This window comes from Drosophila subpulchrella, unplaced genomic scaffold, assembly GCF_014743375.2.
Source record: "Drosophila subpulchrella strain 33 F10 #4 breed RU33 unplaced genomic scaffold, RU_Dsub_v1.1 Primary Assembly Seq86, whole genome shotgun sequence".
Classification (NCBI taxonomy): Eukaryota; Metazoa; Arthropoda; class Insecta; order Diptera; family Drosophilidae; genus Drosophila; species Drosophila subpulchrella.
The window spans coordinates 387,148-402,474 of NW_023665720.1; the positions used below are offsets into that span (position 1 = coordinate 387,148).

At 40.4% G+C, this 15,327-nt stretch overlaps 2 protein-coding genes across 4 annotated transcripts; one reads left to right on the forward strand and one right to left on the reverse strand.

The window, feature by feature from the left end:
• Positions 1 to 6,335: 6,335 nt before the first annotated feature.
• LOC119562713 (eukaryotic initiation factor 4A) lies at positions 6,336 to 11,017 on the reverse strand. 3 transcript variants are annotated; one of them, XR_005221979.1, is made up of 6 exons: positions 10,875 to 11,017; positions 9,569 to 9,795; positions 8,129 to 8,742; positions 7,707 to 7,930; positions 6,694 to 6,888; positions 6,336 to 6,569 (listed from the first exon to the last, which is right to left on the reverse strand). XR_005221979.1 is itself a non-coding variant. In XM_037875901.1 (5 exons), coding segments are annotated over exons 1-5 (1,212 nt in total). In that variant the 5' UTR covers positions 10,877 to 11,017; the 3' UTR covers positions 6,336 to 6,743. The 3 variants fall into 3 exon arrangements, 2 of the variants coding, with proteins under 2 accessions (XP_037731829.1, XP_037731831.1); XM_037875901.1 differs by having other exon boundaries at positions 6,336 to 6,888; XM_037875903.1 differs by lacking the exon at positions 10,875 to 11,017 and adding an exon at positions 9,942 to 9,958 and having other exon boundaries at positions 6,336 to 6,888.
• Positions 11,018 to 14,309: 3,292 nt separating this feature from the next.
• Positions 14,310 to 14,698, forward strand: LOC119562717. The gene is made up of 2 exons (XM_037875907.1): positions 14,310 to 14,428; positions 14,488 to 14,698. The coding sequence occupies exons 1-2, from the start codon at positions 14,319 to 14,321 to the stop codon at positions 14,696 to 14,698; spliced, it is 321 nt and encodes a 106-aa protein (XP_037731835.1). The 5' UTR covers positions 14,310 to 14,318.
• Positions 14,699 to 15,327: the final 629 nt, after the last annotated feature.

The window sequence follows — 15,327 nt, forward strand, 5'->3', positions numbered from 1 at the left end:
TAGAACTTGTAAACCGCCTAACTTTCAATGTCCCTGCTAGACTAACACGAAATTATTATCCCCTAAATTTGCCACGATGTACATCAAATTTTTGTCTGCACGAGCCCTTTCGCGTTCTATGTAATAATTATAACAATCTTTACCATTTAATTTGCACATCAACTTCTATCCCGGTATTAAAAACTAATATTTTAACTCATTTGCTTCATTCTTAGTTGCTTCTTTTATTTTCATTTGTGTCCCGTCTCTATTTGTTTTTTGAATCTTCCTCGCGAACTCGCATTTTTGCCCAAATTGATAGAAGGGCCCCGCGCGTAACAAGCACGTGCTTGGTGTCGTTGGGCCACTTGTTTGTACTGCTCGTAGTGCATCAACGTCCATATTTTATAATTTAAAAAAAACGCCATTTTAGATCCTATACAATTCTTTAAAGATGACGTTCCCCGATTTGGCACCTTGCGGCCCATAAAAATAGATCCGCCCCAATGTATATACTAAATCGAATCTCTTTGTATCATCGAGTTCTTCGAGTCACAGCTTACGTTTTGCGGACGTTTAACAAGATCCCTGCAAGGAAAAACCTAGTGGTGCGCAACTGTGTCCACTGCTATCATTACAAGCTTTATTTGCTGGACCAGAACATGGGGTCACTTCCTGCTGACCAGTTGTCACTCACAAAACCCTTTGCTGTATCTGGATTCGAATTGTGTGGTCCATTTCTGACGTCCTATCGCATTCGCGGAAAGGCTCCATACAAAACATATTTGGCCGTCTTCCTTTGCTTTGCCACCAAAGCAGTACATGTAGAACTAGTATCTGATATGTCAACTAATACCTTTGTTCTCTGTTTAAGGCGCTTCATCGGGCGGAGAAGTTGGCCAAATCGGATATTCTGCGACAACGCAACCAACTTCGTTGGAACCCGCACTCAATTAGAGGAATTTAAAATGCAACTCTTCAGCCAGCAAGCGTTGAAGGACAATGGCGTAGAATTTAGCTTCATTCCACCCCGCGCACCACATTTTGGCGGCTTGTGGGAGGCGGCGTTAAAGTCCATGAAGCTTTTATTGGTAAAAAACACTGGTTACTCACATCTGACGTACGAGGAACTCCAAACTGTCGCAGTTGATGCTGAAGCGGTTGTCAACTCACGACCCCTCGCGCCTCTTTCAGAAGATCCAAACGATAGAAAAGCCCTCACTCCATCGCATTTTTGGTCGGAACGTCTTTAAAGGCACTTCCAGAGCCAAGTTTAGAGGAATGCAGCCTATCGCACTGGACACGTTGGCAACGGGTCACCCACATCAAGCAACAATTCTGGGAGCTTTGGCGACGAGATTACCTGCACACCTGGCAGGCCCGCAGCAAGTGGCTTTCTCCAAAGGCGAACATAGTCCCGGGGCAGCTGGTCATGATCCATGAAGAGAACGCTTCACCTACCAAATACCAATTACCAATACTTGCTCTGGAGCGGACGGAAGAGTCCGAGTCGTCGATATTAAGACGGCAAAAGGAGTCATTCGTCGTCCAATTCGTAAGGTTGCGCCCCTGCCTATCTCACCTGTATCTGAAAGAACGACCGTCCTTCTAACGGGCGGAGTATGTTCACGCTTGCCTCTTTATTTTAGTTGAAATTGTATGCTAAAAGATTACCCTCTATTGTAAAGCATTATGATCCACAATGAAAACGGTAAATCATAAGCTTTCTTGTTATGCACAGCCCAACCAAATGTATAACCAAAAGCAGAATACAGTCTCACACAGAACTTCGTGAAGTAAATATCATTGACTCCGTGGTTTTAATTTTTGGGTCAAGCTCCGCCATCTGCACAGGGGCAGAGGCGGTGCAATAACAACAACAACTGGCACTTGCACGAGGGCAAATTTCACCTTTGGCTGCCTTCCATTAGGCAGCGGATTAAACAACACTCTCTTCATTTATCGCCACGCTCCCAGTGCACCGTGCACAGCATCTGTTTTTGGTGCGGCGCCTCGTTTGGAAACTCCCTCCAACATCATTATCTGAATAAGGAGATTCTGGCTGGACTGGTCTTACTTCGCGCTCTCTCAGAATTTAAGAGCTCGCCCAATACTCTCTAGTACTTGGCGCTCTTCAGTTTCCTCATTTCCAACCCATGATCAAAGATTCTGTGTTTTCCCAATTATAATTGTTCGTAAAAGGGACCTTAAGAAACATGGATCATAGATTGGGATTGGAGGTCGGTCCTTTTTAAGAGCACAGCCGCTTAAGTAAACACTGAATTCAAATAATATAGCATGCTATTGATCAATTACATCGCAGGACAGCATTTGCCCATCATACATGAGCTAGAAAACAGACCATTATTATTATTATTTAATTCCCAATTATATAAGGATAAAAACGAAATGGAAACTTTTGGGAGGTTGAAGCGTAGCAAAATTCGTATGTGTTTTTGAAGGAATCCTTCCCCGTTGCACACTGGGCCAGAAAATTAATTTGTTGGCCAAAAATCTGTAATTTCTTCCCTAGGATAGTTAGAAGCATTCTGGTTTTTGCGTTTTTCTCTTAAAAGATTGAAGTTTTTAACGAACAAAAGGCAAAATTTATTGAAATTTTTATATGGTATAGATAATCGAATGACAGAAATTGTGAACATTTTTATATTTATTTATATTTTTTATAATTTTTTAAAGGTGAAAATGTCGGAAAAAATTTGTATGAAAAAAAGAAAAATATGTCTCAAATTCATGTTTTTAAAAATTTTCAAAAATCATAAAAAATATAAACAAAATTATTTTTAAAAAATTCTTTTTGCAGTTACTATTATTTTTGTTTAAAGTAACTTTTTGCAACAAAAAATTTAAGTTTTCAAGTCGAGGAAAAAAATTTTAAAAAAATGTAAAAGTAGATTTACACAAATTCGTCCTTTTCAATAAATACTGAATGGGTTAAGAAATGTATTGTATCATTCCAACGGCATTTAAATTACCTTTCCATTGATGCCAAAAGTTTACAAGAAGTAAATTCAAATTATGAGTATATTTAACTTTTGTTTTGTCAAAATACATATGCCGAACAGTGTACATTCGATTGTTTGGTTTCAGAAATAAAAGAAGCGGGAATGAATGAAAAACGTAGATTTTAGATGTTAGACAAACTAAAATCTTATTTTGGCGCCTTAAGCTGATTAGATTAAGCTGCCAGTTGGGTAGCAGTGTGCGGCATACTTTTGGGCATTCTTAGTAAAGCTCATCAAAACGGTTCGACTTCAAATTAGACCTTCAATTAAAACTAAAATTACTGAAAACTAAGGAAAAACCGCATAGAGTCGGCGATGAACGATTTTAGTAAATTAATCAAAGAATTTTTTTTTAAGTAATGACTCCATTTGGGGATAGCACTCAAAAAGCAAAGTACTCATTTGCTAAAAAAAAAAAGCAGTAAAAATCAACGAATAAATCTCATTTAGGAAACAAGTAAAACATCGGAGCTATTTTATAATTTTTAAAAAACGCCATTGTAGATCCTATACAATTCTTTAAAGATGACGTTCCCCGATTTGGCACCTTGCGGCCCATAAAAATAGATCCGCCCCAATGTATATACTAGGGCCCTGCATAAGTAACCTGACTTTTCAAACCTTAAACCCAACTAACCTACTTGAAACCCATTTGAATTGACATTTTTGGGGTTTGATAAATGATATTCCTAATATTATAAGATAATATGTCAAGAAAACCGAAGCTATAATTTGTTTCATATTATTTTCCCACCAATTTTCCGATCGTTCTAATGGCAGCTTTATGGTATAGTCGTCCGATTTTGATAAAATTAAATCGGAAATTCAGAACTAATTAAAAAATGTTATTTCCAAGCGTTGAAGCTTATATGTTAAACAAGAAAGGAAGTTAACTTCGGCATGCCGAAGTTTGTATACCCTTGCAGTTATAATTATTACGTTTAAAAATACAAAATATGATATTCCCAATAGTATATGATAATACACTGGTCGGCATATGTATTTTGACAAAACAAAAGTTAAGTATACTCATAACTTGAATTTACTTCTTGTAAACTATAGGCATCAATGGAAAGGTCATTTAAATGCCGTTTGAATAATACATTTCTTAACCCATTCAGTATTAATTGAAAAGGACGAATTTGTGTAAATCAACTTTTAAATTTTTTTTAAAACTTTTTTCCTCGACTTGGAAACTTAAATAATAGTAACTGCAAAAAGAATTTTTCAAAAATCATTTTTCTCATATTTTTTTTGATTTTTTGAAAATGCTTAAAAACATGCATTTGAGCCATATTTTTCTCTTTTTCATACAAATTTTTTCCGACATTGTCACCTTCAAAAAATCATAAAAAATATAAGCAAAATGATTGATGATGATCTTTTTGCAGTTACTATTTTTTTGGTTTGAAGAAACTTTTTGCATCAAAAAATTTAAGTTTTCAAGTCGAGGAAAAAAGTTTAAAAGTAGATGTTTACACAAATTTGTCCTTTTCAATAAGTACTGAATGGGTTAAGAAATGTATTGTATCATTCAAACGGTATTTAAATTACCTTTCCATTGATGCCAAAGATTACAAGAAGTTAGTTCAAATTATGAGTATATTTAACTTTTGTTTTGTCATATAATTTCATATTTCATATAATTTTCCCACCAATTTTCCGATCGTTCCTATGGCAGCTATATAATATAGTCGTCCGATTTTGATAAAATTAAATTCGAAATTCAGAACTAATTAAAAAATGTTATTTCGAAGCGTAGGTTATATCTTAAACAAGGAAGAACGCTATAGTCGAGTGCCTCGACTATCAGATAACCGCTACTCAGCTAAAGGGACCAAAAGGAAATGGAGATAAGCAAGCAGCAAAGCGAGATTGAAATGCGCCACCTACCGGCGGTAGACAGATTTAAGCGTTATAGGCGTTAGGGTGGGCGTGGCAAATTTTTTTATTAGGTATTGACGAGACCAATACAGTTCAGTTAAAATTTTTTATCTAGCATGAAAATTGTGGGCGCCGCAGGTTCGGGCGGTTTGTTGGCGTTAGAGTGGGCGTGGCATATTCGCGTAACAAACTTGCGCTGCGCACAAGGCTACGGAATCTAAATCTGAGATCCCAATTCTCTATCTTTGAAATTTTCCAAGATATCCACGTTCATATTTACGATTTTTTGTAGTTTGTGGGCGTAAAAGTGGGGGTGGCAAACTTTTTTTTATTAATCGATAGGTATTGATAAGAACAATACATTTCAGTTTAAATTTTTATTCTAGCATCAAAACTGTAGGAGCCACAGTTTTGGGCGGTTTGTGGGCGTGGCACTCTACTGAAACAAACTTGCGCTGCGTAAGAAGCTCAGGAATCTGCACGCCAAATCTCAACAGCCTAGCTCTCATAGTTTCCAAGATCTCAGCATTCATCCGGACAGACAGACGAACATGGCTAGATCGACTCGGCTAGTGATCCTGATCAAGAATATATATACTTTATGGGGTCGGAAACGCTTTCTTTTGCCTGTTACATACTTTCCGACGAATCTAGTATACCCTTTTACTCTACGAGTAACGGGTATAAAAACACCGAAGCTATAATTTGTTTCATATTATTTTCCCACCAATTTACGATCGTTCCTATGGCAGCTATATGATATAGTCTGATTTTGATAAAATTTTATTCGAAATTCAAAACTAATTAAAATAGTTATTTTCAAGCTTAGGTTATATTTTAAAAAACACCAAAGATATAATTTTTTTCCGATTACTCCTATGGGAGCTATAAGATATAGTTGTCCGATCCGGCTGGTTCCGACTTATATAGTACCTGCAAAAGATATGACTTTTGGGAAAGTTTCAGCCCGATAGCTTTAAAACTGAGAGACTAGTTTGCGTAGAAACGGAAGGACAGACGGACATGGCTAGATCGACTCGTCTAGTGATGCTGATCAAGAATATATATACTTTATGGTTTCGAAAACGTTCCCTTCACTGCGTTGCAAACTTCTGACTGAAATCATAATACCCTCTGCAAGGGTATAATAAGACCTGACCTACTTGAACTACATTTGTATACTGAACTTAATACGCAAGCTACATTGCAACTTGCTTGTGTTAAATTGAGCTTCGTTTGCCAGCTGTTTTTTAGGATTGGTAAATTTAAATTATCATGTGTACACATCTAATCCTTTTTAGTATATTTTTATCAATCAACAGCTAAAGCAAGGGTGCGGCAACAAGATGTTCTCTTATTATGGTTTTCGCGCTTAGTTGCTCTCTCTTTACAAAGTGGTATACAGTACCTCGTTTTAAATATTAATTTCTTTAGAAAGATGCAAATGTGTTTTGTATATAATTGTATATATTTGTAGTTGCTGGTTGACGACGCAGTTTAAAAATGGATACACAGAGAGAACTAAATCGATACAGAGGATGTCCTGCTTTTCGGCGAAATTTTGTAAGCTCCTGCGGCCGCTAGATGTTGTTGCTGCCGCGCTGATGATGTTGCAGTGGTGCCGCTGATGATGATGTTGGTGCTCTGTCCGCGTCTAGTCCTTGTCGTAGGGTGGTTGGCTGCCTTTTTAAATTAATGTTTGAATAAATATTTAACTTGAGTTTAATTATTTGCTGATACTTGAATAATTTATGTTTGCGCTCGGTTATCAATTTTGCAGTACTTGGTTGCTGATTTGCTGACTCACTTTTTATTTTGAATTATTTCTTTGTTGTTTTGCGGCACAGCAGAAGATATTTAAATCAAATCGGCAATGTTTGCAGGCATTTCCTCAATTGTTGTATGGTAGAATTGTTCAATATCCTTAAGGATTCGTCGATCATCATCTGTTATAAAGTTAATCGCTACACCCTTGCGACCGAATCGACCACCACGACCAATCCTGAAATGGTGCGCAAGATGCAAAATATGTAAAAAAAAAAAAAAAAAAAGCAAAGAAAGGAAGTTAACTTCGGCAAACCGAAGTTTGTATACCCTTGCAGTTATAATTATTAAATTTAAAAATACAAAAAATGATATTCCCAGTAGTATAAGATAATATGTCAATAACACCGAAGCTATATTTTTGTTTCATATTATTTTCCCACCAATTTTCCGATCGTTCCTATGGCAGCTATATAATATAGTCGTCCGATTTTGATAAAATTAAATTCGGAACTAATTAATTATTTCCAAGCGTAGGAGGTTATATGTTGAAAAACACCGAAGCTATATTTTGTTTCATATTATTTTCCCACCAATTTTCCGATCGTTCCTATGGCAGCTATATGATATAGTCGTCCGATTTCGATAAAATTTAATTCGAAATTCAAAACTAATTAAAAAATGTTATTTTCAAGCTTAGGAGGTTATATTTTAAAAACACCAAAGATATAATTTTTTTTCCCGAGTATTCCTATGGGATCGATAAGATATTGTTGTCCGATCCGGCTGATTCCGACTTATATACTACCTGCAAGATATATAAGGCTTTTGGGAAAGTTTCAGCCCGATAGCTTTAAAACTGAGAGACTTGTTTGCGTAGAAACGGACGGACAGACGGACATGGCTAGATCGACTCGTCTAGTGATGCTGATCAAGAATATATATACTTTATGGGGTCGGAAACGTCTCCTTCACTGTTTTGCAAACTTCTGACTGAAATCATTATACCCTCTGCAAGGGTATAAAAATGTACGGTTTGGATTCAGTACTACTCACCTATGGATGTAGTTCTCGCGGTTTGAGGGCAGATCGTAATTTATGACCAAAGAGACCTGCTGCACATCAATACCACGCGCCAGTAAATCAGTAGTAATCAAAACACGAGAAGAGCCCGAACGGAATTGTTTCATGATGACCTCGCGATCACGCTGCTCCATGTCGCCGTGCATAGCCGAAACGGTGAAGTTGTGGCTCGACATCTCCTGGGTCAACTGGTCCACCTACAAAAAAGGGAAAATCGATAAGTATTAAGTATTTTCCCATGCTTTTAACTATTTTGGGTCTTTCAAATCTAATTAAGCCTGAAACTCATCCAGCTTGCCGAGTAAAGCTAGCTTAAACAGTAAAATGTTAATATTTCTAAGAATTGAAGTTAGACTGTAGACAAAAATTAACACAAATGAATAAAGTGAATTAACCTTGCGACGGGTATTGCAGAAGATAACCGACTGAGTAATGGACAGCGTATCGTACAGATCGCATAGGGTACCCAGTTTCCAATTTTCTTGCTTAACGTTCACGTAAAACTGCTTGATGCCCTCGAGAGTCAATTCTTCCTTCTTCACCAGAATGCTGACTGGTTCGCGCATGAAGCACCGGCTCACTTCGAGCACATCCGGAGGCATAGTGGCGGACAGAAGGATGACCTGCACGTCTGGGGGCAACATCTTGAACACGTCCTGGATCTGGTCCTTGAAACCACGCGACAACATCTCGTCGGCCTCATCGAGCACAAACAGCTTGATATACTGGGTGCGCAGCACCTTACGGTTGATCATGTCGTAGACGCGACCAGGCGTGCCCACCACGACATGGCAGCCGGATTCCAGGATGCGGGCGTCCTCGCGCACGTTAGTGCCACCGATGCAGGCGTGCGAGTGCACCTTCATGTACTCTCCGAGAGCCATCACCACGCGCTGGATCTGCGTGGCCAGCTCGCGAGTTGGCGCCAAAATCAGCGCCTGGCACTCGCGAATGGAAGTATCGATCTGCTGAAGGATAGCAATCGAGAAGGTGGCAGTCTTGCCAGTTCCTACAGGACAGAATAAGATGAGAAATGGTTAGCAAGCATTTATTTTAGTTTGCGGAGGGGATGTGTTTGAATACTTTTCTTAGTTTCCGTAGAATGTGATTATATAAAAGAACTGCGCAGTATTTACAAATTAAGTAATAAGAAATGATATGCAAAGATAATAGGATTATAAATAAAATATGTATGTGTACGGAAAGAGCTACGCCTTTTTAACTCTGATCTTCTATGTTTTTTCATTGTCTTAGGTACGCTATTTTAAAGTAGGTCTTGTTCGTAAAAACTTCTGCTTATAACGCATTTCAGTGTCCACACGGCTATTATCCTCTGCAAGGATTAAGAGTCCAGGTAGAAGCGGAGTGCAAAGTGAGGGTGTGGATGGGACAGACTACATGCGTTTAAAGATCCTTCAAAATGGATTAGTACCAAATAGGCGGTGTAGGTAGATCGTATTTCTCTCGGTTGTTCTTAAAAAAGCAGCACACGGCTGGAGTCCAATGACGACCTTCTTTCTGGGAACTTTCTTCTGTCTTGGTGTTTGTGGAGGCGAAAGGCACCTGCCCAGCGAAAAGGGGCGCGCAAGCGCAGTGACGCCAAGAAGCAAGAAAGAGCGGCCGTCGGATGAAGGAAGAGAGAGCGAGTGGCAGGGAGGCAATTTCAACAAAGAATATAGGCGCAGTAGCTGAGTCATCGCTAATACTTTCCTGGCAGTTTTTCGCCGATTTTCACATTGGAAAGTTTTTCTTTGTTACTGACGATGAGGGTCGAGGGGAATTGGGAAACTTGGGAATGTAAATCCGGAGCTCGAAATACAGATTTATGTACTCACCCGACTGTGCCTGGGCAATGACGTCGCGACCCTTGACACAGGGAATGATGGCGCGCTGCTGGATGGCCGACGGTTTCTCAAACCCGTAGCCGTAGATTCCGCGCAGCAGCTCCTCGCGCAAGTTCATATCATCGAAGTTGTCGTACACCTCGTGCCAGGTGGACTCGATGACTCCCTCGGGGTCCATGCTGGCGGGACCATCCTGAGCTATTTCACTTCGGTCATCCCTGCGAGAAAGAGAAAATGCGTTAATGAGCGATCGAAACAAAACGAAACAACTTCAAATTCAGGTGTGAAAAAACGTTCCATCTACATTCGTTGGTTACATCGAATCGAAAATCGCGAGTAGCGCTTGACAACCAGAGTCACTCACATAATCAACAATAAAAAATTGTCTAGGTAAACTTATATCCTGAATTTCGACGGCTTGAGCCCGGTAAACTGAATCAACCTTTCCGTCTAGAACAAATAACAAAGAATTTCAGTTGAGTCTGCGGCCTGTGTTGCTTTCTCCCGAAAGTCGAATACCGAACAAAAGAACATAAACGCGTTCCCAGTCATTTACTTTTTTGCTTCGGTGCGTTGCCTTACGTACGAACGCGACTGCCAGTTGCGACGACAGCTGGCCGTTTGCTGTTGAGCGCGGCGAGAAACCGCCCCTAAGCGAGTGCGAGCGGGATGACCCTAGTGTCGCGTGTGTCAATGTCAGTCGGCGAGAGTGGTCTAGCGATATGTGCACGTAACTGCGAGGACAGTGTTGGTTGCCTAAAGACGGACGCAAATAGTAGTAGCCGGTATAAATTGGCAGTAGTTGCCAAGGTAGTTGGTTAGGGGAGAACTAGACAGGCAAATATTCCAGGGCGTGTGGCAAGCCGACGAATATTGAGATGGAGCCAGGCTAGATGAGCCAACGATTGTGGCACTCTCCTAAAGATAGAATCATTCAATATGCGTCATTAAGCAGTCATGAATCAAGCAAGAGTGTCTGCGTGAGATTGAGTCAAGTGAAAACACGCGTCATCAGCAAACTCGCCTTATTCGGATGTTCCGAAAGGAAAAGGTCGAGACTGGAAAGTCCGCTAACAAAACTCTCTTGTAGCAACCACTGCACTCTCTCGCTCTTGCTGTTCGGGCGTGTAATATTTTTTCTTCGAGGTCCACTCATTCTGACGGTCAGAAATTTAATAAAGTTTTTACTGCATTGAACCACACTCGGACCGCCTAAGGCGGTTTTCTATTCGAAAAGGAACATGTTCACCTGGCCCCTTTCCCTATTTTAAACTCTTAATTTATTATATATACTAACATTTCTTGAAAATTATTTGGCACTTTTATACACGTGCTGCTACTGATTTGTTAAAACCAAGCAAAAGAGGCTCCATCTTGCAAAAGTTTTAGTGATGTTAGAAAACATCGTTGACTATCGATAGCTCGATCACCATTTATCGCCAGCTGTCAGTGAATATCCGGCATTTCCGTCGCGATTTCGGAGAGCATCGAGCGCATTCGAAAGGGATGAAAAATTGGGCAAACTTTCTTCCTAAAGCCTAGTACTCAGATCGGCTAAGAGATTCACTAGTCGAAAAATCTTATTCTTTGTAGTGTGACCGAAGTTTTCAAAGTTCACCCGCAATGCATGTAGCATGGTCTTACTGTCAAGCGGCTGGGCTTGTTGCCAAACGGAAAACAAATCAATTGAAGAAATTTAAAAAGGAGGAGTCTGCTGGTGCACAAAGAAACTAAAATAAAAACAAATCAAATTTCCAACGAATGTTTTTATTTATGTAAATTTGTAGTTCCTTTACGTCCCACGAATGCTTCGCCATCTTTCCCGCGCCACCGCAGTCCAGCATATTGGACCTTGAGGAAGTGGGAGCCGGATTGGGAACGGGGTTTATCCGCTGATGCTGCAGGAAGTCGCCCAGCATCCTGGCCATGGCTTCTCCAACTGTTCCTTAGCGGGCGCCCTATTTTCCTCCTCCCTATAGAAGCCACCGCGTCCTCCAGCTCCGCTTAAGTTGCCAAGTAGCTGGTGGTGTACGGAGTCCTAATGAAGACGACTTCGGAGATAATATTACTGGTGGTTCTGCTTAAAAGATCCTTCTATTAGTACAACGCAATCAAATTATTTTGGCCAGATCTTACTTTCTTTGCGAGGACAGGAAGTCCCACTCGGCATGTTCCTTCCCCCTGGGATTCTCTAGAGGATCTCCTCCAGCACTTCAAGTATTCTGCGGACTTGCCCCTGTTGTGGTATTGCTTCCTGTCGGTCAAGTCCCACAGTAATGGGCATCAGCTTGGATTAGGCGTCCTTTTTCATCTGCACCGACCTCTTTAAACCGTTTTTGGGGTTTTTCTTCCATTTAAAATTTTTAAACTCCCCACCGCTTCTGCACGAACACCGCCAAAGATTAAATTTCTTATTCTTTGGGCCGCGGCTAACGGCGTTCATCGAAAATTCACTCCCGAAATCTGGTATTTTTTCTGGTATTTCCTTAGCTCATCTGAGTACCGCGCTGAAAAACAGACCCGGCGAAAAGCTTTAGCCGCCTGTTTGCCTCTCGCTCACTCCTATGGTTAGCTCGCGGTTTTCGTCGATGTGAGTACTAGGCTTAATATACATATTTTATGGGGTGCATTTTCATATATTTGATTATTTTTCGGGACTTTCTGATGACGCTTAGGGGTGCATCTCAACTGCAACCGACTGAATGGAACGCCTATAGTTTCTTTGGTTTGAGTCGGAACTATTTAACTATTAATCATAGTACTCACATTGACGAAAACCGTGAACTAACAATAGGAGAGAGCGAAAGGCAAATAGACGGCTAAACCTTTTCGTCGTTTTTGTCCTCGATACTCAGATTAGCTTAGAGAGAATACCAAATTTTGGGAGTAAATTTCAATGAGCTCCGTTATACCCTCTGCACACAGCCGGTTAAAAATCGGTGTTGCAACCTTCGCTGAAGCGAACAGCTGATCAGCATAAGCAAACCGTATCCGAAGGGAGGAATGTGCAAGTTCAGTCGCTCCGAAAAAAAAGTAAAACAACGCAAAACTGAATACAGTTTAAGCGCTTTCATGTGAAATGTTTTCAGCGCCAAATGATTATTTCTTTGCTATTCGAAAATTAAACAATGATCAGATTATCATTCAGGCAAGCGTAGTGAAAACTGAATGAGACTATTTTGGGCCAACAGTGACGCCACGACAATTTTCGCAATTTAACACCTTCCTCGCATACTGTTCTTTGACTATATCCATTTCTAATCAACAAGAGGTGGTTGCGCCTTCATTTGGTTTTTCACTCAGATATATAATGTACGTTTTGGTGCGACAGATGCCAGGTCTTGCCAGGAAGGACATAAGTTTGTTGTTGGCTATTTCCTTAAAACAAGCATAGCAATAATTATTTTCAATATGATACCAATTGCTAAGTTCCGAGCCGTTGGGAGGCTACTTGGGCCTGCTCCAACAACCATTTCCTTATAACGGCGCCACTGCACTGCAGTGCCTGCAGTTAAATGCATTTCCTTCTCAAAAAAAAACACGAAACGCCAAATACAAAAATCACCTAAAGCCTAGTACTCACATCGACGAAAACCGCGAGCTAACCTTAGGAGTGAGCGAAAGGCAAACAGGCGGCTAAAGCATTTCGTCGGGTCTGTTTTTCAGGGCAATACTCAGATGAGCTAAGGAAATACCAGAAAAATACCAGATTTCGGGAGTGAATTTTCGATTAACGCCGTTAGCCGCGGCCGAAAGAATAAGAAATTTAATCTTTGGCGGTGTTCGTGCAGAAGCGGTGGGGAATTTAAAAATTAAAAATGCAAGAATAACACCCAAAACGGCTAAAGGAGGTCAGTGCAGATGAAAAAGGACGCCTTATTCAAGCTGTTACCTATTATTGTGGGACTTGACCGACAGGAAGCAATAGCACAACGGGGCAAATCCGCAGAATAGTTGAAGCGCTGGAGGAGATCCACTAGAGAATCCCAGTGGGAAGGAACATGGGACATCGCTCGATCTCCGACGAGCTCTCCATTGAGGACTCCTGAGGAGGAAATAAGGTCGCTACAGATGGCGCGGGAGAGATGGCAAAGCAGCCGTGGGACGAGAAGGAAGCCTTAAACTTCTAATTTACATAAATACAAACATTCGTTGAAAATTTAATTTATTCTTATTTTAATTTCTTTGTGCACCAGCAGACTCTTCTTTTTTAAATTGCTCCAATTGATTTGTTTTCCGTTTGACAACAAGCCCAGCTGCTTGACAGTAAGACCATGCCACATGCATGGCGGGTGAACTTTGAAAACTTCGGTCACACTACAAAGAATAAGAATTTTCGACTAGTGAAACTCTTAGCCGATCTGTGTACTAGGCTTAAGATCGTAAAAACAACTGAATAAAAAAAACTGAAAAATAAACTAGAATACTGAACGGTTAGCGTGTGCGGTCCCGAGTTAAAGTTACTTTTTCCCGTCCCTTTCCTACACTTGAATTTCTTATGGAGGAAAAAGTCAATGATGCAAAAATCCCTTCTGTGTGAATTTACCTTTAGCCACCACTTAAAGGATAAGAAATTTAAATTTTCGGTGTTTTTGTACAGAAAATCAAAAATGGAAGGAAAACCCCAAGAACGCCTGCAGGAGGTCAGTTCAGATCAAAAAGGACTCCTAATCCACACTGTTGCTCATTATTGTGGGACTTGACCCACAGAAAGTAGTAACACAACCTGGCTAATCCGCAGATGAATGGATGTGGTGAAAGTATTCCAATCAAGAAAACCATTGGGAAGGAGGTTGCCGAGAGGCTTTTCACCTTAATGGACATCCTGCCGGGTGTGTCCTCGCAAAGAAAGTAAGTTCTGACCAAAAGAATTTGGTTGCGTTGCACTAATATAAGTAACTTTTTAACAGAACCATTACAAATACGATCTCCGACGAGCTCTCCATTGGGGAATTGCTGGACTCCACCAGCATCAGCTACTTGGCAGCTAAGACGGAGCTGGAAGGGCCGCTGTCTTCTGTAGGGTGGAGTAGAAAAAGGACGCCCGCTGCAGCATCAGCGGAACAACCCCGATCCCAACCCGGCTCCCACTCTCATAAGGCTCATATGGCATATTGGTAATCGGATCTGAACTGCAGATGGCGCGGAGAAGATGGCGAAGCATCCGCGAAACGAGAAGGAAGCTTTAAGCTACTGATTTACATAAATAATCCCTTCAGTTCCGAAAAAAAAGTTTCATTCATAAATCACATTGTGAGTAACGCGGGACATGTCAGCTTCCACGAGTGAAGAACAAGTGACACTCCATGTAGACAATTGTATGGGGTGTCCGATTTTTAACAAGTGAAAATTCAAATGAAAATTTTTCGATGTCACTCGGGACTTCACTTGTTCCTTCTACTCATTTGTCGTGCACGAGTGAAGAACAAGTGACGCTCCATATGGAAAATTGTATGGGATGTCCGCATTTTCACAAGTGAAAATTCAAATGAAAATTTTTCGAAGTCCTACGGGATTTCACTTGTTCCTTATACTCATTTTTCGTATGGCCTGTCACGTGCCGGTGACTCGTCCCAAGTGAATCACTTGGGAAAATCAGAATTTGTCCTTGAGTTTTCACTTGTGAAATCACTTGCAAGGGACACGTCCCAAGTGAATCACTTTTGAAAATCAGAATTTTTCCTTGAGATTTCAATTATAAAAATATAACATTTAAAATACATACATATTTAATTTCATTTTAATTCATT